Source organism: Ammospiza caudacuta, chromosome 3 (assembly GCF_027887145.1).
Source record: "Ammospiza caudacuta isolate bAmmCau1 chromosome 3, bAmmCau1.pri, whole genome shotgun sequence".
Classification (NCBI taxonomy): domain Eukaryota; kingdom Metazoa; phylum Chordata; class Aves; order Passeriformes; family Passerellidae; genus Ammospiza; species Ammospiza caudacuta.
In genome coordinates this window covers 88,483,766-88,504,315 of record NC_080595.1, presented here as the reverse complement: position 1 = coordinate 88,504,315, position 20,550 = coordinate 88,483,766, and the positions used below count along the sequence as shown (strand labels likewise).

At 40.4% G+C, this 20,550-nt stretch overlaps 1 protein-coding gene across 2 annotated transcripts in view; it reads right to left on the bottom strand.

Annotated features, from left to right (window-relative positions):
• The window catches only part of MYOM2 (myomesin 2), a 76,386-nt gene extending 56,552 nt beyond the window's left edge, over positions 1–19,834 (bottom strand). For both annotated transcript variants that reach the window (XM_058800910.1, XM_058800911.1), the window contains exons 1-7: positions 19,774–19,834; positions 14,845–14,922; positions 12,864–12,996; positions 11,722–11,841; positions 9,971–10,109; positions 9,640–9,797; positions 8,699–8,791 (exon numbers count right to left, since the gene is read on the bottom strand). In XM_058800910.1, the coding sequence (XP_058656893.1) occupies positions 8,699–8,791; positions 9,640–9,797; positions 9,971–10,109; positions 11,722–11,841; positions 12,864–12,970 (617 nt within the window). In that variant the 5' untranslated portion in view covers positions 12,971–12,996; positions 14,845–14,922; positions 19,774–19,834. The remainder of the gene's footprint in view (positions 1–8,698; positions 8,792–9,639; positions 9,798–9,970; positions 10,110–11,721; positions 11,842–12,863; positions 12,997–14,844; positions 14,923–19,773) is intronic.
• Between the last annotated feature and the right edge of the window lie 716 nt (positions 19,835–20,550).

Here is a 20,550-nt window from a genome sequence, read left to right as displayed (position 1 = left end):
ATAGAATTGTTAAGTTTGGAAAAGACCTCTAAGATCATCAACTCCAACTGTGAACCCAGCACTACCACCATGTTAAACCATTAAACCATGACTTCATGGGCCAGAGCTGCAGGATTTTTGAAAACTTCCAGGAATGGGGACTCAACCACTTCCCTGAGCAGCCTGGTCCAAGGCTTGGCAACCCTTTCAGTAAAGAAATTTTTCTTAATATCTAAAAACTAAACCTCCCTGGTGCAGTTGAGGCAATTTTCTCTTGTCTTGTCACTTGTTACTTGGGCAAAGAGCCTGGCCCCACCTGGCAACAACCTCCTTTGGAGGCAGTTGTAGGAGCAATAACGTCCCTCTGAGCCTCTTTTTTTCTGCAGGTTAAACACCCCCACTTCCCTCAGCTGCTCCTCACAGGACTTGTGTTCCAGACTCTTCGCCAGCTCCATTGCCTTTCTCTGGACACACTGCAGCACTTCAGTGTTCTTCTTGCAGTGAGGGGCCCAGAACTGAACACAGGACTCCAGGTGTGGCCTCAGCAGTGCCAAGTACAGGGGGCCAATCCCTGCCCTGCTCCTGCTGCCCACACTGTTGCTCATACCAGGATGGCCATTGGCCCTCCTGGCCACCTGGGCACACTCTGGCTCATGTTCAGCTGCTGTCAACCAGCACCCCAGCTCCTTTTCCACTGGGCAGCTTTCCAGACACTCTGTGCCCAACTTGTAGCTTGCTTGGGGTTGTTTTGATCCAAGGGCAGGATTCATAATTTTGCCTTGTTGAACCACACACAGCTGGCCTCAGCCCATTGATCCAGCCTGTCCAGATCCCTCTGCAGACCCTTCCCACCCTCCAACAGATAAGCACTCCCACCCAACTTGGTGACATCTGCAGACCGACTGAGGCTGCACCTGTTCCCCTCATCCACATCACTGATGACAGTGTCAGAATTCTTGCTCCAGCACTGAGAATTGGGGATCACCACTTGTGACTGGCACCAGCTGGATGTAATCTCATTCATCACCATTCTCTGAGCTGGATGTTATTTAACAGTTTGGTTCCATGAAGGATTTTAAGGAAATTACAATACCTGTTTCCAGAGCTATATAAAGCTTAACTGATTCTGGACTTGTTTGAGAGATGTCAGACTCGACAGCACTTCTTCGCAATGAATTTTTAAAAGCAGAACATTTTTTTCACTATCCCAGTTTCACACTGCTTAACACTTGTGTAATAAAATGCCAAAAAGTAATATAAAACTGCAGTAAAGGACAATTTCCTAAGGCATGTTATGCCTCTATACTAAAATGTGCATAGTCCGTGCATTTATCACAGCCTCGTACAGTATCTTACTATAGCAAGTTAACAACAAATGAAGAAGCTCAAAAATTTCTTACAAGGGGCATTGCAGAATTAACTGTTCTGTAGCTTTAAGGCATTTTTGTCACTCTGCTATATCACTAACTTAAGAATCTATACATTTAGAACATACAGTAAATAGTGTAAATATAGTAGGTAGTATATTTAATAACATATATTACAAATTAGCAAATTAAACAGCATTCATCCCCAGAAACTAGATCTTGATTGCCCTTATGTTGATGCTTTAAACACGCCTTGCCAAGCCTTGGTGTGCTCCAGCTCACCAAAAGGATTCCCACACACAGCTCAGGAGACAGTGAAGGACCTTTTCCAGAAAGCAGTCTGGATGTCTGGCGGCCCTGTCCTGAAGGGTGAGAAAATGAGTCTATCTCACACCAGGAGGTCACTGTGGCAGAGCATGTCTTTAATTTGCTGTGCAGGCAGAGCCCAGGAGTGCATTTCCTAGGCACTGGTGGCAGGAATATGTCACAGCATGCCCTGCAGTCCTTGTCCCCAGGTACCTGCCCTACAAAGGCTTCCTGCCCTTCAAGCCACAGCCCAACCCACATGCTGCCAAAGACCCACAGAGGTGCACAGTGTCCTCCTACCACCTGCAAGCCCAGGTTTCCCCTGGATGAGCCAGACCCTCCCAAAGGATGGTGCACACTGACCTGTCCTGGCAGGACACTGCTGGGAGAGCCATCCTGTGTGTGCTGACCTGGCCTGATCCCTGCCTGGCCTGGGCATGCTTTAGACAGCACACATTTATGAGCACCCAGCTCATAAATGAGTGATGAACATTTCACCAGCACTGCTGCACTAGGCCATTTCCTCACATAAACAAAGCATTACTTCAGGCTGCTTCACTTCTCTTAAATCCAACTTAACTGCTCTCTAACATTTTGTTGTTCCTATAGAGTGCTGACAACAAAGATAAAAAAACAGCATGGCTTGACTGTGGTTAACTCTGATTAAATCTCACTTTAAACCAGTCATCATCTGCTCTCAGTGTTGACTTCATTTTCCAGTAGAACACCAGATAAAATTGTTAAATAGGGACCAATATCTGTAAGAATTACACAGGACCTAGGATCTAAAGAGAGATTTATTTTTAAAAAACAGGTGGCCTAAAAGTAATCCAGAAAATAAAGAAACATGTACTGTGGACTAACTTGGGGTGCCAAACTGTGCTAAACCACTCAAAGTGTCAGAAATGTAAAGGTGTAAGAACTGCAAAGTTGTCTCCCGAAAATGAAGAAGAAGAATGGCAGATATCTGATTAACCTTTCAAATGGATATATATCTGTGCTCATCTAAATCCTCTCCCCATAGTTTTGCTCTCCTAAGAAACAGCAAAACACATCTTTTGATGAGCTCTGTTTGTGATGGTGCCCAAGGTAGAGAAAACAGAATATAATCTTAAATGTCTCTAGAACAGACAGGAGATTCATAAAAGGGTCATATCTTTAACCTAATGAAGCTCAAAATCTAAAAGTAAATATTTCACAAAAGTTAGTGATAGAGTTATAATTAATTTTCTCAGGAAGAACATTAGAAGTAACTGACCAAATAGCTGACCACATTCTTACAGCATCCATTTTTTATTTTTTTTTAATAAAGTGAAAGGAGGCTCTTACAGTTATTACAAACACATAATTCCACAGGCCAGGCACTTCTTGCTATTTAAGAGGTCAAAACAACTCTACCCATTTTCTGTAGCTTACTGCTTTGAAAGCAATTTATATGTCTTTGCTACGATCACTCCTCTGACTGTCCAGAAGAGAAATAATCTTAGACAGCCTAGTACTCACTGAGACCCCTTTAAATCTTATATTGGAAATGTAGGGTTTTAGTGGCTAGGAGCTAGACAGCACTTTTGTTTCATATTCACTATGAAGAAAGTTGGACAGGATGGTAAGTTACACAATGTTCTGACTTTTCTTTTGTGCCAGATAATGCTCAGATAGAGGATTATCCTGGAAATTATCTATTTCCTTGTATGCTAAAAAAATCTTAGATTTCCTAAATTGCACTGTAAAGTGCACTGAGTCAAGACCTGCTAGAATCTACATTTGTAGTACCCAGGAGGCAAGGTGTGGTCTAACAGTTATTCTTGTTTTATGATGGAGAATGTGTTTTTCAGCCTTTACAAAGGTCAGATAAAATATGCATAGAGTACATTTAGATAGCATAAAATGTGACTGCAGAACTGTATCTGTCCCAAGGTACTAATACTTTTTTGCAAATATTAAATTGCTCTGAATCCACATGAGGTTCTGAAGTGCTAATACTTGTGTGGGGAATATTCCCCAGGCAGATACATCTATTTAAAATGCATATATTCATCCAACTGCCTAGTGTACATTTAAACACAAGAGTTAAGAGTGAAATAGCATCTTTGCCTGAATTAGAACACAATTCAGTGCATGTAAGGAACACGAAGCAGTATGGAGTAAATTACAGAGTTAAAAATTACTCCTTTGAATTCAAATGACAAAATTTTCAGTGCTATGTGACATCAATTGTGGAAACACTCTGCAGAATTGCCATACCCTGCCCTGATTCTCCAGACAGAATGAATCTGACTGATTCTTTTTGTTTGGTTGGATTTCATGTTTAGGGAAGAGGGACCTCATTTCCCCATTTCCTGAAGCCCCCAGCTACAGCAGCTTATAGGGGACAGTGACTGACAAACCAGCAGATCAGGGATTTGGGGGCTGTTTGCCTTTCAGCAAGGAAAGGAGAGCAGTACACCATTTTGCTGCCTGTACCGCCACTGATACTGCATTCCTGCAAAACCCAGGGAGCTGCAGTGTGTCACCCACCCACCCGGCACAGCCAAAGGCTCTGCGGGCTCTGCCGGAGGATTGCCTTCGTCTCAGCACCTCTGCCCTGCCCTGCTCCCCCTCCGGCGGAGAAAGGGCGCGCCGCGCTCTCCAGCTCTCCCGATTAAATCATCTCAAGCCTTTCGTGCCTAATCAAACTAAAATAGCACTCTACTGACCGCACAGGGTCATTTGTTAAATGAGAATAGCTAGAAGAGAAGGTTCATTCAATTTTTAAGCATTCCTTTTTTGAGGCGGCGCGGGTAATGCTGAATGCGGGGGCACCGGAGCAGAGAGAGGCTGGCCCTGCCTGTGCCGGCAGAGTTACAGTGCACTCTGCAGGCCCTGCCTGTGCCGGCAGAGTTACACTGCACTCTGCAGGCCCTGCCTGTGCCGGCAGAGTTACAGTGCACTCTGCAGGCCCTGCCTGTGCCGGCAGAGTTACACTGCACTCTGCAGGCCCTGCCTGTGCCGGCAGAGTTACAGTGCTCTCTGCAGGCCCTGCCTGTGCCGGCAGAGTTACAGTGCACTCTGCTTGTGCCGGCAGAGTTACACTGCACTCTGCAGGCCCTGCCTGTGCCGGCAGAGTTACACTGCACTCTGCAGGCCCTGCCTGTGCCGGCAGAGTTACAGTGCTCTCTGCAGGCCCTGCCTGTGCCGGCAGAGTTACACTGCACTCTGCAGGCCCTGCCTGTGCCGGCAGAGTTACACTGCAGTACACTGCACTCTGCTTGTGCCGGCAGAGTTACACTGCACTCTGCAGGCCCTGCCTGTGCCGGCAGAGTTACACTGCACTCTGCAGGCTCTGCCTGTGCCGGCGGAGTTACACTGCACTCTGCAGGCTCTGCCTGTGCCGGCGGAGTTACACTGCAGTACACTGCACTCTGCTTGTGCCGGCAGAGTTACACTGCACTCTGCAGGCTGGAGTTACACTGCATTACACTGCACTCTGCAGGCCCTGCCTGTGCCGGCACAGTTACACTGCACTCTGCCGGCTCTGCGTGCTGCAGGCAGGAGTTACACTGCATTACTCTGCACTCTGCCGGCTCTACCTGCTGCAGGCAGGAGTTACACTGCACTCTGCCAGCTCTGCCGCATGCTGCTGCTGCTGCTGCAGCTCCAAACCTGCTCCTCTGCCACTGTTTGGGCTGGGACTTCATCAAACAGGAAAGGGAGAGGAGCCTAAGGAAAGGCAAAATGCTGTCAGACCTTGAGCCGTATATATATGAACCTGGGTATATATGAATTAGTTGTATATACGAATCAGTGTGGCCACACCACACTGGCAGTGCCCTGGAATGTGTAATGTTCCCTGCCCAGCTCAGCTCATCCTCCTGCTCGCTGAGGGGTGGGAGTCAGGAATGCCTGAAGAAGGGAGGAGCATCCTGTTGTCTTCTCTACACACCAGCCAATGTAGCTGGGAGTATAACACAGTCAATCACAGCTAAATAAAACCAGGTGATCCATTTAATAAGTCTTCACAGTAAACAAACACAAAAGCCCAACTCTGTTGCTAAACAAGTATTAGCGACCAAGAAGTTTAAAATGTTACAACTGTGAATTTCTAAGACATTCACTAAGAAAATATTTTTCAGCTATTTCATAAAGCAATGGCCGCCCTCATCTTGACTATCACTGATACAGAAATCTTTTCTTTTACTATGTGCCTATCCATAGTTAAATTATGTGAGATAAAAAAATACATTTTAAACAAACTCACATATTCTCAGACACGTATGATTTATTTGAACTACCAGGAGCTTTCCCTCCAAGTATTCCTCACAGTCTCCTCCTAATAACCTATCAGATGTGAGTTGAAAGATGGGATGAACCACTACCCCAGTGCATATCACTTCTGCAATCATTATGAGATCTGCAAAGAACAGAATTAAACTCTAAACTCCTTTTCTTCACTGCTCAAGGGAGATCTTGAGCTCACACTCCAATTTGAAGAAGTTTAAAAAGAGCAAGAAAGAATTACGGTATGATCATGATAGCTCTGAATGCATGCAAAAATGTGAGAACATAGCATCATAAAAAATATGAGACAGAGAAATTAAAATTATCTGGTTACTGTATAGGCTTATAGGTTCTGGGGAACAGCAAATGGGAGGGATGAAATTGTGTCCAGTTACTACTTTAAGACAACAAGGTGACGGTAAGGTTTTGGTGCCTCAAGAATGTTTCCACTGGGCTCAGGGAATACTCACAGGAATAAATAACACACTTGCATCAGAAGGAAAAAGTTCACTCCCTGGGCTTCGCTGAAGTGCTAGAAAAGTAGCCAAGAAATTCCAAGGCCGTTCTGAGCGGCTGTGGATAAGATTACATTCAGCTCAGCACTTTAGTATGAACAGCTGAGAAGAGCACAGAAGTGGATAGGAAGAAACTCCTGATGGCTCCACCTCCCAGAGAAACAAATTATTCATAAAATACGAAATGTAGGTGCACAAAGATATTAATGGAAGATACAGAATTAATCTATATGTTTGTATAAAAGCATTAATAACTTATAATTTTAAGCATTATCTATCCATCTATTTCTTTCAATGCAAGATATGCTTAATAATGCTCTAACAAAATATTCTTCCATTTCCTGCATGTCCATCTTCTGTGTTTTTAGGACAGAAAATACAGCTGATTATCAAGTTTTGAAATAAAATGGATTAGTAACAAAGAAAAAAATTAATTAGAAATTTTAATTTAATAAGGTCTATAAATCATAACCATCCCCCAGTATTAAATGTAGAAGGGAAATGTGTGGGAGAGCAGCTAGGAATCTTTAGGTGGCAAAAAGACCACACTGCCAGACAGAATGAAAGAGAAATGGAGCAAGAGTTTCTGAAGGTGGCAGCTTGGCTGAATGTGAGGGAGTCTGCATGAGTACATACAGGTCTGGGACTAGCAGACACGGGGTGGGGAAACCTGAGTGGGTGCCCATCAATGACTCTGTGGTATGTCGGAACTTGCCTGAAATACAGCTGGGTCTGAACACTCCCAAAGCTGGTTGTGCCTACATGACTGATAACTAGCAGAGAAAAGATAAAAATCACCATGGGGATGGAAGCCATTATTATCCTTCAGCCTCATGATTACAGGTGTTCAGGAAGTAGCATCAGCACCGATTTTCATTTCTTCTAAAAGCTATTTACTCGCAAAATGTCACAAGGGGACCTACTACTACATAACTGGCATCTGGAGTCTCCAAGCAGCTCCTCAGGAGCGCTACCAAGGGAAATGAACAGTCACAGCCACTCACCATCAGGAAGTGACCAAAGTTTCATCTCCTGACTGGCACTCACACATATCCAGACAAAGGGGAGACTTTTCCATTTACCTGCTAAAAGGGAGAGGAGTGAAAAAGGACAAGCTGGTTTTATATTTTAACCTCCTGCTATTATTTTCAGAATTGATCTTGGCAGGAAGAAGCAGTGGTATGAACAGATTCCATGGGTACAGAGAGCAGTTAGCAAGCATGGCCGGGGGGTAGAGGACTGAGTGCCTTTGAAGCATCTTAGGAAGCAACAATCTGGTGATTCTTGCTGCCAGGTTCTCTACAGGGATGTGTTTCTCCCATCCTGAGCTACGAAAAGGTTGAGAGTTGGGCTGGACTTGGCTGCAGGATGACAAAGGCAAGTAGTCTTTCCCAAAGACAGAAGAAATCATGCACTTATTTTCTGTACTAATGCCACAAGGCTGTGCTCAGGGCTGCTTCCACTGCTGACAGATGGAGACAGGATAGATTAAATGTTTGGCCAGCCAAGTGTTAGCCACAAATATTCCAGCGCAGCTGATGTTCATGCTCTGGAGAAATTAAAGAGGTTTCTGTCTCTGCTCTAGATATTAATTTTCTATTTAAATATTGTAGTAATTTCTTCATTTTTATTCGGTTTTTATTTTTTTAAAAAGCACACACGAAGTCATGTAACATTTTAATCGTTTCAGAAAGCATGGGATTAGTTTATGGGAAGCTGTTATACTCAAACATGTTCTATATCACAAAGTTAACATTTTGAAAAAATAAAATTACTTTCATTAGAACCTTTTAAAAAAGTTATTTACACTTCCTTACTTTGCAGAAGAAGAAAAAAAAGGAGGTGAAAAATTAAGCAGGACCTAGCATACAGTAAAACAAATACAGCCATGTATCCCTGCCCTGCCCAGCTGTAATTTTGTTTACCTAAAAGAGCTTCATGATGACAAGAACATATAATTTTCCACTTCAAATGCTGAGAATATATAATTCTAATAAAAAGGAACTACCATTTTTTCAGCTACCTGCCTCTTCTTTTTATATCTTGTAGATTGCTGAAGTTAATGAATACAAATATCTAATTTACCATTTCATTTTCATAATCTAATATTCAGGTACTCAGTGAACCTTCTCCAGCCTAAAAGTGAATGCCAACAGAAAAGTGTGCTGAATTTAACAATTCTCTTACAGCCCTTGTGTGAATTTTTAATTTTATTTGATATAAAATACTCTGTATAGACTATAAAAAGCTGGTTTATTCTCCAGAAAAATTTACCTGTTTATATGTAACACATGTACTCCATATTTGCTTTCAATTCTGTACTTTGTTGGATCACTTGCAGGAGAAATCAATTCCTCATTTTTGTACCTGACAATCAAGAAAAAAATAAAACTCATTAATATCAGCAACTATCCCTTAACATGGTAGATCTTTGGATTAACATATAATTTACTATTATCTGAACTCTCTCTGCTTGCACAGAGTATTTTCCAGTATGTGTGGATAGATAAATATTGGGCCATGAAGGTAAAGCAGGACCATCATAGCAGCAAGGAAGTGGAAAGAGAAGATGTGCACTCAATCTAGAAGATGAGAAAAAGAAGTGAAGAGAAGATGGCATGGGGCTTGAACTTTCAAATCCACTAACCCTGACACAAGATGGGAAGCAAACTTTATCTTCCGCCACAGTAAAACACTTCAGCACAAATAAAGGGGAGCAGCAACAGAATTATGCTTCATGTTAGGTCTTTACAGTCCAGCCTGAGGCTTTCATATTTATAGGACAGCACCTGTCCAGGGAGGAGGGCAGCTGAAAGAACCTTTGTGTCCTCAATGACCACAGATTCGGCCTGTGACAACAGTGGTGCTGTGCACATTAACCCAGGCTTAGAAAGTAGCCTGTGAGTTCTGTGTATTTTGCCACTTGCTACTTTGTGTTCAGGAAACTCAATGGCCAGAAAGACTGGAATGCCTTCCACTGTCAGCCTTCTGAAGTGCTTGAGTTAGTTTCTCACATTGCACGGGGCCACTCAGCAAGTTTTCCTCCCACTCCTTCCACTGCAGTATCAACTGCTACGATCCAGCACATCTAGGAGGATTATAAAGGGGATTTAACAAAGCCATTATACACATGACACTTATCAGTTATGGCATAACTTTCAAATGAAAAAAGCTTAACAACATTTTTAGAGGGCTAGGAAAGGCCAGTCTCTTACCATTGTACAACGGGCGTTGGAAATCCTTGCACAGTGAAGCAGAGGCTCACGGACATCTTTTCCCAGATGGTGTGAGACCTCAGGCGCACTAGAATTTCAGGGGCTCGACTTATTCTTTCTTCAATGATATGTCTTTCCAGAGCCATGTTTTCTTCTACCTATTAAACATGGGAAAAGAAAAGAAGCATCTGGCACCAGACTCAAATAAGGTAGGAGATCCAACCAATTCACAAAAAGATGTTTAATCATTACTCATATTTGAAGCACAGGCCTAAAGTTCAGTACACCTTGTAATTATTTTTGCATAGGAGCAAAAAGATCCAGCAGGTACCATTCTTTGCACAGCAAGTCTATCCAGATGTTCTCGAGCTCGGTGCCTGGCAGTGTGAATCTCTTTTTCCAAAGCAGACAACTCACTGGCAAAACGGATTCTTTTCTCATCACTTACATGAGTTTTTTGCTCATGAGTCCTGTGGGACAAGAAAAAAAATCAGGTAACCATTGTGAAGTTTTAAGTTTGTCACTCATACACTTCAGGGCACCAAGGGCTATGAAACCGTATCAGAAGGATGTAAAATTTAGGTTTGGAATCATTCTTTGCATCTATGTGCATATCCTGAGCATGCAAAATCATGTGAACTTTCTTCATATTCCTTCTCTCTGTATTTGTGGGGCCATATCTCTAAGTCTTGAATTCTGCTATGGTCACATTGACATGGTTCCCCACAGTCCTCCAGTAATCAAGATCAAGAACCTGCCTAGCCTCCTTCTGGCCCCTGATTTTCCTTCCCATGGGCACAAGAAGGCAGAGAACTGAAGGCAAGTTCTGTGCCTGTTCACAACCTTTTAAAAGTTGTGCCTAGCTCACATAGTACCCTGAGCTTTAGAAGCTTTAGAACCTGGGAGCTCTTGTAGCCCCATGGGCTGTATCATCTGACCTCGCCTAAAAGATACAGACCAAGGAGTTCACAAGGATTTGATGAACAGTTGCATGCAAAAAAAGCTCTCCCTTGACAAGGATGAGCAGGAAATATTATAGAAACTACCAGGAAAAATATAAAGTTTGGGAAAAATTGTGAGTTGTTCCCTGAAAACCTAATTCCACAGATTTTCCAGAATTCCTAAAAATACCCCAACTCATAAGTGTTTTTAGGAGGAGCTAGCTCAGTTTCCTTCATTCATGCTGATTCAGTAAACATGCTGATTCTCTTTTCTTTCCCAGGACAAAAGAAGGTAGTGAATATCAGATATTTCTACCATGTCTGTCAATATAGTCAACATATGGCATGACTCTAAAAGCATAACCCAAATAAGAAAACTTCCACAAAATTCAGTGAGTCAAGAAATTTTTTGTCTGATACTTAAAAAAAAATATTTGTACCTACCATTTCAATGTACTTTAAATACCAGCCATGTCTTGCCATTTTTTTATATTGTTGAATTTTAAAACAGTTTTTAAAACCTAAATTAAAGCATACAAAATCATTTGATTTTCCTAGAGATTTCTGTTCTGAGGTTATATATTTCAAACCGATCCAAGTACCAGAACCATATGGATGTGTATGATTTGCACAACATATTTTCTGCAAATAAGACAGAATTCCTTCTCATAATATAAATCCTCTATGTCTTTGGTGCAGTAACTGCAGAGCATAGCAGAGCAGAAACAGTGAAATTCACTAAGGAGAATATTGCCATCAGCATGGTTACTTTGGGACATCTTATCAAGGCAGTAACTAAGACATGACAGTAAACCCTTTTGATATTCAGGAAAGAATTTAAAACATTTAAAAGGAATAGTAGAGTAGCTCTGTTCAAAATGAGTTCTGGGTACTAGGTGGATTCTAATTTATTTTTGGTTTAAAGCTGTTTTCAAGGGTCAGAGTGGGGACCAGGGGAACAACTCTGGGTTGAAATATGAGACTGAAAGTGACACTCAGTCATTTAGTGTTCCAGCCAAAATAGATTAGTGAAGAACAGTGACAGAGAAGCCTCCAATCTTGTCAACTCTGGAAAGAGCCCTGGCAAAAGAGTTGGGACCAGAGCCACTACACAGGTCAGAGCGGACCAAGAGAGCTTTACCTTTTCCTGGATTCCTGCATTGCTTCATGAGCCAAGGTGCGTGCCCTCCTGGCACAGAGTCTGCATGTGGTTTTGCCCAAGCCAGTCGATTCATAATAAGCAGCCTGCCTGGAAGCAGCCCTTCAAATATAAAAGACATTGTTATAACCCAGCAATTCAGGTAAAACATGAACTCACAAATGTCAAAGAAATTACTTTGAGCTCAATGAGCTGAACACCGTGACTGAGCACTGTTCAGCGAGAAACCTTTGCATTCTCACTGACTGCACTAAGTGGTGATTGTCACTTGTCCTTCCAGGGCTTAATGCCCATCATCTGTCACTGGGGTCATTAGGCATTTTTATTTCATTCTATTAAATTTATATTTATTTCAGTCTTCAATCATTCAGGTGTGATGATAGCATTTCAGTGAACTCCAAGGGTACCAGACTGTCTAATACACAAATCATAAAGATTCCCCAGAGCATTGTGTGTTTCAAAGTGTTCCTGCTTTTCTGTATTTCACAGATCTTTCTGCAACTTTCCTCTTTCATAAGGGAAACTGGACCAGCTAGACAATTAGGTAGGCATGTTAATTACTAAGTAGGGAGAATGGCGATTCTGAAGCAACCACAATACAAAGTTTCAGGCTTTGAGATACAAAGAATGTGTTTTTCCTGGTTAAAACTCTGAGAGATTTTGAGAGCTTAATGAAGCATTAAGCTTTCATTTAAGTTTAAAAATGAAATTGAATCACAAAATCTATTATTAGTTATAGCCAACTTCAGGAGAAGGAATATCATCATGTCATACAGAAAAAGGGGTAAAAAGTTGTTTGTATGACTTACAATAAATTTCACGGCATTTTTTCTTAAGTCGAAGTTTCAATTTTAGCCTACAAAGAATAATTTTAAGTTTAGAGGTACCAAACAGGACAGATCCTAAGCTAAAAGGCCTGTGTAGGTATCTTGTAATGCTGCTAGGAAGTTTAGCTGTGCTGGTGGGAGACTGCAGACAAGGAGCATGCCAATGGAAGGAAGTGGGAAACTATCATTCTGTATAAATCACAGTCTTTGGGGTGGAGGGGAAAGGTAAGTATCTTGATTCTAAGTACTGACTACCCAAAACAGAGACCTGCTTATGCTCAAGTACACAGCACTTACTTTCTTGCTGCATATTCCTCAAGAACATATCTTGTCTGAATGTTGCGATAGGACTGATCAAAGTGCTTGTGCCTCCTCTGGTAAAACGGCACTGCTACTGAAGACATGCTTCCTCTGTGACAGCCAGTAGTTCCTGCAGAGAGTGGAGTTAGCCATACATTTAGTCATGCACACATTTAGCCATATATTCCAAACTCTGGTTTGATATTTTTTGATATGTAGACATGTATGAATATGTCCAAATGTATAAAATTGCACCAATTTGTGACAAATAGAGCCATCAGTCACACACCTCAGGCTGTATCTTATCAGTCGTGCAGTGTGAGCTATGGAATCACAGATGATAGCATGAAAGATATTCCAGCAGATCATATTTCTCCTTCTTTGCAGATGTCATTTACCGCCTCCAGAGAAATTTTCAGGGATGGAAATTTGACAGATTTTTGGCCATTGTTAGACAGTTCAGCTCTCTGTTCTTCAAACCTTTCACTTTTTCCACTTTGGCAATTAATGCTCACTGCATTTTGTTCAATTCACCATGACAACAAATAGACAATATTCTCTCACTTTTGTAACAGCCTGTTGAAGATTTTCTTTACTTTTCTTTCCTGTTCTCTTGTTTAAACTCAACAAAGCTGGCTTATGCAATCTTCCCTTGTGGATTATTTTTTCTGGACTATAAATCATTCTGGGTTCCTTCTTGTGGACTTCCTCCAAAGCATGGCATAGTTTTTGATCAATATTTGGACAGAAGGTTCTAAGAAACATTCTAGGTGCCCCTAGAAGCAGTGTGGGGGACAAAACCACGTTTCCCACTGAGTTAGATTTAAGCAGACTACCAACCACATTATTGAAAGAACATGGAGTTACCTACATCCCTTTGTGCTCATTAGAAATATGATTACAACTTCTTGCAAAAGTGGGGAATATCACGAGCCATGTTGTGAGTAGGTGCCAGCTTGTGTAACTGCAGTCTCAGTGGGATATGGGGTTCTCTACTCCTGGGCCATTTGTCCCAACAGTGGTGAGGGATCCCAACTGAACAGCCAAAACCTCCCCCATAAGGCACCTACACTTCAGCGACCACAGAAGCAAGCTCCCAGTATAAGTCCATAAAGCAGATGAAGATTTACTCAAGTAAATTACTGCAGTAACATGCAATACCCTACTAAAAGCTGACAGGAGCATCCCTGCTGTTATGCTCCCTGTTGGGTGCAGGCTGCCAGCTCCATGCCAGCACCCAAGGGACAGGCTGAGGCACAGCCTGGGATCCACCTCAGGGCATCCATGGCAATGGAAGCAGCACCAGCTCACCCAGGGAACACATATTAGGAGTGTATCAGGGTCTTGAGGACAGCAATGACCTGACTGTCCCAGCCCAGCCTCCCCTGCCCACAGCCCAGGACCCTATGTCAGTCCCCAGGGCCATCAGTTTCTGCCCCAGAAATGACACAACACAACTCCAGCTCCCCACAGCCTGGCCCTGCCTGGATCTAGACCATGCAAGAAGAACCTGCCTTAGATCCACACCAAAAGTCCAAATTTTCAAATTTGTAATAAAAAGTCACATAAATAAGCAGTGTCATGATGTATATCAAATGAAAGCTCAAAAGGATTTGAAAAGAAATAATATAAACTCATTAAGATAAAACATTTAACAAGTTAAAATGACAGTTAATATGTACCATATTTCCAGCACATAGTATTTATCAAAAAAAGGAAATGCTAGTCATTGGTTAAGAAGAGTAAAAAACTGTAATTGTGTCTGATTGTTACTTGCAGATAGTCAAAGGCAGAGCTAGGTGCTCCCAAATTATGATATTCTCATATCATCTACTTTTACTTTTCCAAGAAAAATTAAGGAGCAAACAGTAGGTATACTTAATAGAAGTCACTCCTTATTTTATAATGTTCGGAGATCGAAAGAGATTTTTACAATTTATCCCCTCATAGCTGCAGCTTCTGCATAACTTACAGTTACCTTTTCAGTTCTTTTCCAAGATGTAAGAATGACCAGTCACAGATTCAGTAATGAGAGCTTTAGGCAAAGCACAAGACACTGCAAAACAAAAATTAGACAGGTTGACAACATTACTATGGGGCATTAAATATTGCCATATTTATCGAGAAAGATGAAAGTTAGCATGACCCAAGTTAGTTCAGTACCTCACAGAGATGCTGGCTCAGTAAGATGACCTCATACAATGCTGAGCTGACATGGACCCCTCATGGACCTATTAACCCATCTCATGACAAAATGTTTTGGTTCCATGAGCAGAATTGCACAGACCCACGAGCAGCCTTGGCTTCTTCTAGTTTTGATCTGCACATCATGTGATTCTACATCTGCAGATATTGAACACTGCTTTTCTTCCTGCTAACTGTGTGACTGTGTGTATTACACTGGATTTCCACATTAGTTCTTATGTTAACTGGACAATGAATGGCATAATTTTCCCTTTTCTCTATTTTTAATTAGCCTTTTTTCCTAAATGAAAGTGCAAAAGTCAAACACAGATTAAGCTCACTCCACTGTTAAGCATTACTCATGTTCACATGTGGCCAAGTTAAATAATTCTGTGAATTTATCAACATGCAATGTAAATGTTGCTATGTATATAATTCACACTGAGATCCAGTTTATAAGGATTACAGAGTAATGTCCACTTATCCAGATAGATCAGTCTAAGTTATTTTCATTTTTGAGAGAGGAGAAAACACCATTGTCACTTACAGTCCAGCCTTTTCACTAAATGTAAAATTTACATTTTAATTAGTCTATTTTCTTCTATTTGTCAGCATCCAGGACTCCTCAAATTTTGGTTCATATATTTTTCAATTTACCCAAACACCTTCAGTATAGAAACAAGGGTAGCCATCCACTCACATCCTTCATGCAAGTAATTAAGAGAGCTTTTTAGCAGCCAGACTCACTTTGCCTTCTGTTAACACAGAGGGGAGCTGCCTGGCAACAATTCCAAATGTAATAATAATCATCAGTTAATTGCAACAACATTTTCAGAGTATGTATTTAACACTTAATAGTACTGCAAAGACAAGTATCAGAAGAGTAAAATCAAAGTCCCACTGTCAAAACAGCATATAGGGTATTGAGCTCCTGAAAAAAGAAGCTTATACTGTATTCCTAGGAACAATATGTTGACTGTTTTACCAGTTTTCCACTGATACGCATTTATATGAGATTTTTGAAATATATTCTAATATTTAGACAACCTACCACTAAGACAGAGAACATTATATGCTGATGACAGCTTAACCCCAGTGAATTTATTGATTTAGATGAACCAAATTCATTAATGACAGTGTCTGGAGACCTAGTTATACTGGCAGGTGAATTGGTAGAACTGACTCAAAAGTGAGATGAGGGAAGTGGTCCAATAACAACAACGACAAAAAAGCATAACTCCAGAGAAAGGCAAATTAATTATCTGAATGATTACAACAAATTAAAGCAAATTAAAAAGCAAATCTCAAGTCTTATTTACCAAGTTCTACCACAAGAATTTTGGAGGTGTTGCTGAAATACATGGCCTGTGTGTCACAAACAATCCATGAATTACATCCATGCACATCCTATTAACAACCCTGGACTTCAAGAAAAAAACTTAGAATTACAGGAAAAAGATGATCCTAAAACATTTGGTGTCTCATCTGACCTTTACATTGTTAGTGCAATGTAGCATCATTGCACTCCTTTCTTTTTATTATTATTATTCCTATTTGTTTCTTCTATTACTGTAAATGCTGGGGACATCAAAAGGACCTAAAGTGCACTAATCTAAGTGCTGTATAAATCATCCAGAAGATTATTAAACACAAAGAAAAATATTACCTCAGCCAAAATCTCCTTAAGGATTAATGACATCAACCACAGGTGAATTAGACTGTTCAAGTCAGTTTACAAACCATACATTTCTTCATGTTTTGTAGCATGTATATAACAATTTTTATTGACCATTAGTAAAAGGCCAGGCACCCAGGTCAGGATATGCATAGTTTTGTGACACAGTAATACTGATCTGAATAGAAAGCCATAATCTAGGACCACGTGACAAGGGGCCACATTCTTGAGCAGAGAAGCCAAGGGTCTGATATAAACATTGTTAGTCAGATAAGTGAGTTAATTTAAGATTTAAAGGACAAGCAGTAAATTGTAGCATGATCATTTACATTGCCTCAGAGAGCAGGCACACGTCCAGCTAAATTGATGGATGGCTTGACAAATGCCATGGTAAGAGGAACATGGCTGCACTCACCATAGATAGATAACTTCACTCCCAGGTTCAGGAGGCTCGTGTCATGAGCAATGCACTGTACAGCATGTATTTTCTCAGCCTGACCTGCCTGTGCTATACCCTGCAACATGCACTTCTGAGCTCATCCCTGTTCCTGGCCATCTGCAGAAGTGCCAAAATTATTCACGTGTTCTTGCCTGTCCTCACGTAGACGGAAATTTCTTTGTCCATTTGCAGATTTGAGGGCTTGTCCTGTTTTTCCCACGACTTTGACATTTTTTTCTCTATCTGTCTCTTGTTCTGCTAGCTGTTCTCCACATTGTTCAAAGTTAAATGTTTTCAGGAAGCTGCCAACTTATACTTTTATGGTGCATAAAAGCCCTTGATATTTAACTGATAAAATACATTTAAATCCATATCACTTACATACCATAATGAAAGATAGAAAAAACCCCACCTTCTATTAATTGCTCCTAATTACCAGTATAAAAAATTACCATATTGCCTCAAAAAATATGCAATCCGTTCCAGATGGTTATATCCATGCTTCAGACATTGCAGACTTAATAACATATTATAATTTTCTCCCATAAAATGACTTTAGTGTAAATCTTGTAAAACCATCATGAGTCATTATGCAGCTCTAGACACTGCAGTCTAAACAGAATGGTATAAAGAGGATCTGAGTAATTCTTCTCCATTTTGATAAGAAACTAATTTGATAAAAAATGATATGACAAAATTTCTAATATGTCTCTCCAGTCTTTTTTCTCTGTACACGTGTATATTTAGATCTTCCACAAAAAAATTATGTTTTGTGAATGAAAAACCTACTCAAATATACTGTCATTTTAAAATGTTTCAGGACTTCTGTTGAAGATCGTGTTCAGACCACATAATAATTCAGTTTTAGCTCTTTTGACAATAGAACAAACATGCTCATCATTAAAAAAAAAAAAAAAAATCATATGGAATTCTCACTTGCTTACTCTGCTGAATTCCAGACATCATTCAGTGAACTTGAACAGTTTTTGTGTTTTTCTTTTTGATTTCTTTAGCTACATCATGTTTAGTTTTATGTTTTACTGACCACACCTCATTTTCATGGAAATAGTATTTTCCTCATTTCACCAATTGTTTTAAACAGATTCAAATAATTCCCCAAAATGCATGCATTACTTTTGTTATTAAACATAATAACAACAAAAAAAAAAGTTCTCTCCTCTATTTCTACTTATCTGAATACCCAATAAAGCAACATTTTTAAGCAGCTGACAGTACCAGCCATCACAGATCTTTCATTTTTACTAATCACAGGTCTATAATTTTTCCTAATTTCATATGTTCTGAATAAGTAAATTTAATGCAATTATTTCACTATAGCACATCTATGATTAGTTAGATTGAACACCTTGATTTTGTAATAGTCCCTGAATGGCTTGCTTCACACTCTAGCCAGGACAGTTAGTGTGGAGGTAATTTGAAATATATAATGGGTGGTCACAGTCATATCCCAACCCTTGACAGGGACCTTTGCTCTGTGGAGGTGAGCAGCAGGCAGGGTCATGGGTACCCTTCCCTCCAGCAAGGTAATTGTGGAGGGAAGCACCAGATCCTGTGTTTTAGTGAGTCTATAATATAATGTAATTTTGTATTTTCTGTGAATCTCATGAAGGAGAGGAGTGGAAGCTTCCAAACTGAATTTCTTTCCATATCTGTAATAGAAGCTGAACAGTATATATCCCAGGTAGGGTACTAATGTGGTCGTTATCTTGTGAATTCATGATCATACAAGACTGGGATATAAATGAGGCTAAATTTGTCCACATTGGCTTGGATCCTTGCCACCCTAACATTCCAAATGTTCAAACATGTTCTGATGAAGTTTGAAGAGTTCCCTTTACTTGGCAAGTGTATTCTATCCCTTCGACTCGACAGCTAAGAACATTGGACAGTGAGATGATAAAAATCATTTCCCACCATCCCAACATTCACTATCCTTTGTTATGGTATTTTTATTGGCTCATAGGAATTGTCAACACACAGGTATAATTTCAAGAGCATGAACTTGATTTCCCAGGACTCTATCAGTGGTATTTAGCTGGAATTTTCATGTGGCACAGAACATACCACTTATTTTAGAGTAATACAGACACCAGAAACATATCTTCTGGAAACATATACTTGAAAACATGGCAGACACAAAATAAAAGTAGATTTTTTGGCCTACCTACATCCCATTCTTCAGCAGGCCAAATTGTTTTGCTAGCTACTATAAGATTTTATACTTAATTATTTACACACAGACTTCAGAAAAAATCATACAGTATAAGCACACAAGAAAGTGGCATTGCCAATATTTGTGCAATTGGAAACGCACATATACCGATAGAGCTGTGGATTTCTGCAGTGTAGTTCTTTATATGCAGAAAGAAACAGAGGGAATGCACAATAAAATCAAGGTGACTTTGGACAGGACAAAACAATCTTACTTTATTTTTTGTTTTGCTTTTCATGAATCAGTTTGTGTCCTACTTATCGTTTGTTTTCCCTGAATAAAGTAATTTTTTTTCCACAGGAAAGCACTCAACCTCCTCCTACAAGCGCTCTCATTTGTTCTGTACAAGAAAAACATGGATAGAAAATTGACTTACCTAAGGATATAGAAAAACTGCAAACCAGAGAGGAAGACCAGCCTTTCCCAGCTTAGCAAACACTGCCTAAGGAAAACAAATAATTCTCCTGTCTGAAGCTACTGCCCCTGCACTCCTATTTAAGGGCAGATGCAGTGCTATATTTAGAACCAACCAAGTGATTCTCCCAAAACTGGGGTCAGCCTAATACGTAATAAGGGAGTGATATAAAGGCAAAAGAAAAGCATTAGCCTATATGGAGTTTAATACTGAATTTTAATAAAAGGCAAACTCATTCTTTAAAAAAGCAGCTGCTTATGTTAAAAGTGGGGTTTCTTTCCCCAGCAACACCAAGCACATGGGAAGCAACCGAATGCCAGAAAACAGTTTAAATTTTTTATTTAGAAAAGTTTGAAGTTTTAAAATAATCAATAACTTAGAAGACCAGTGAGCAGACATAAACTCCCGAATATTATTAGTAGAGACATGAGATCCCCTCGGTGCTTCGGGCTGTAAAATGAGCCTCCCTATTGCTTTCTTAAGAGCTCCCTGGATGTGAGAATGTTTGCAACAAATGAAGGCATACCAGTTGTATAAAACCCCTATTATTTTCATCTCTAATACATCAACAGTCAATCGGAGAGAGATTTTTCTACATCTTGTAGGTAAAGTAGGAAGAATTTAATATGCATAGAGACATAAGCGTGTAGAGGAAAAAATACAGCCAGAGCAGTCACTCTGTGAGACCTTGGTGGTCCCTGATGCTTCCTGATTATTACTGACTAAAATGGATGCTTG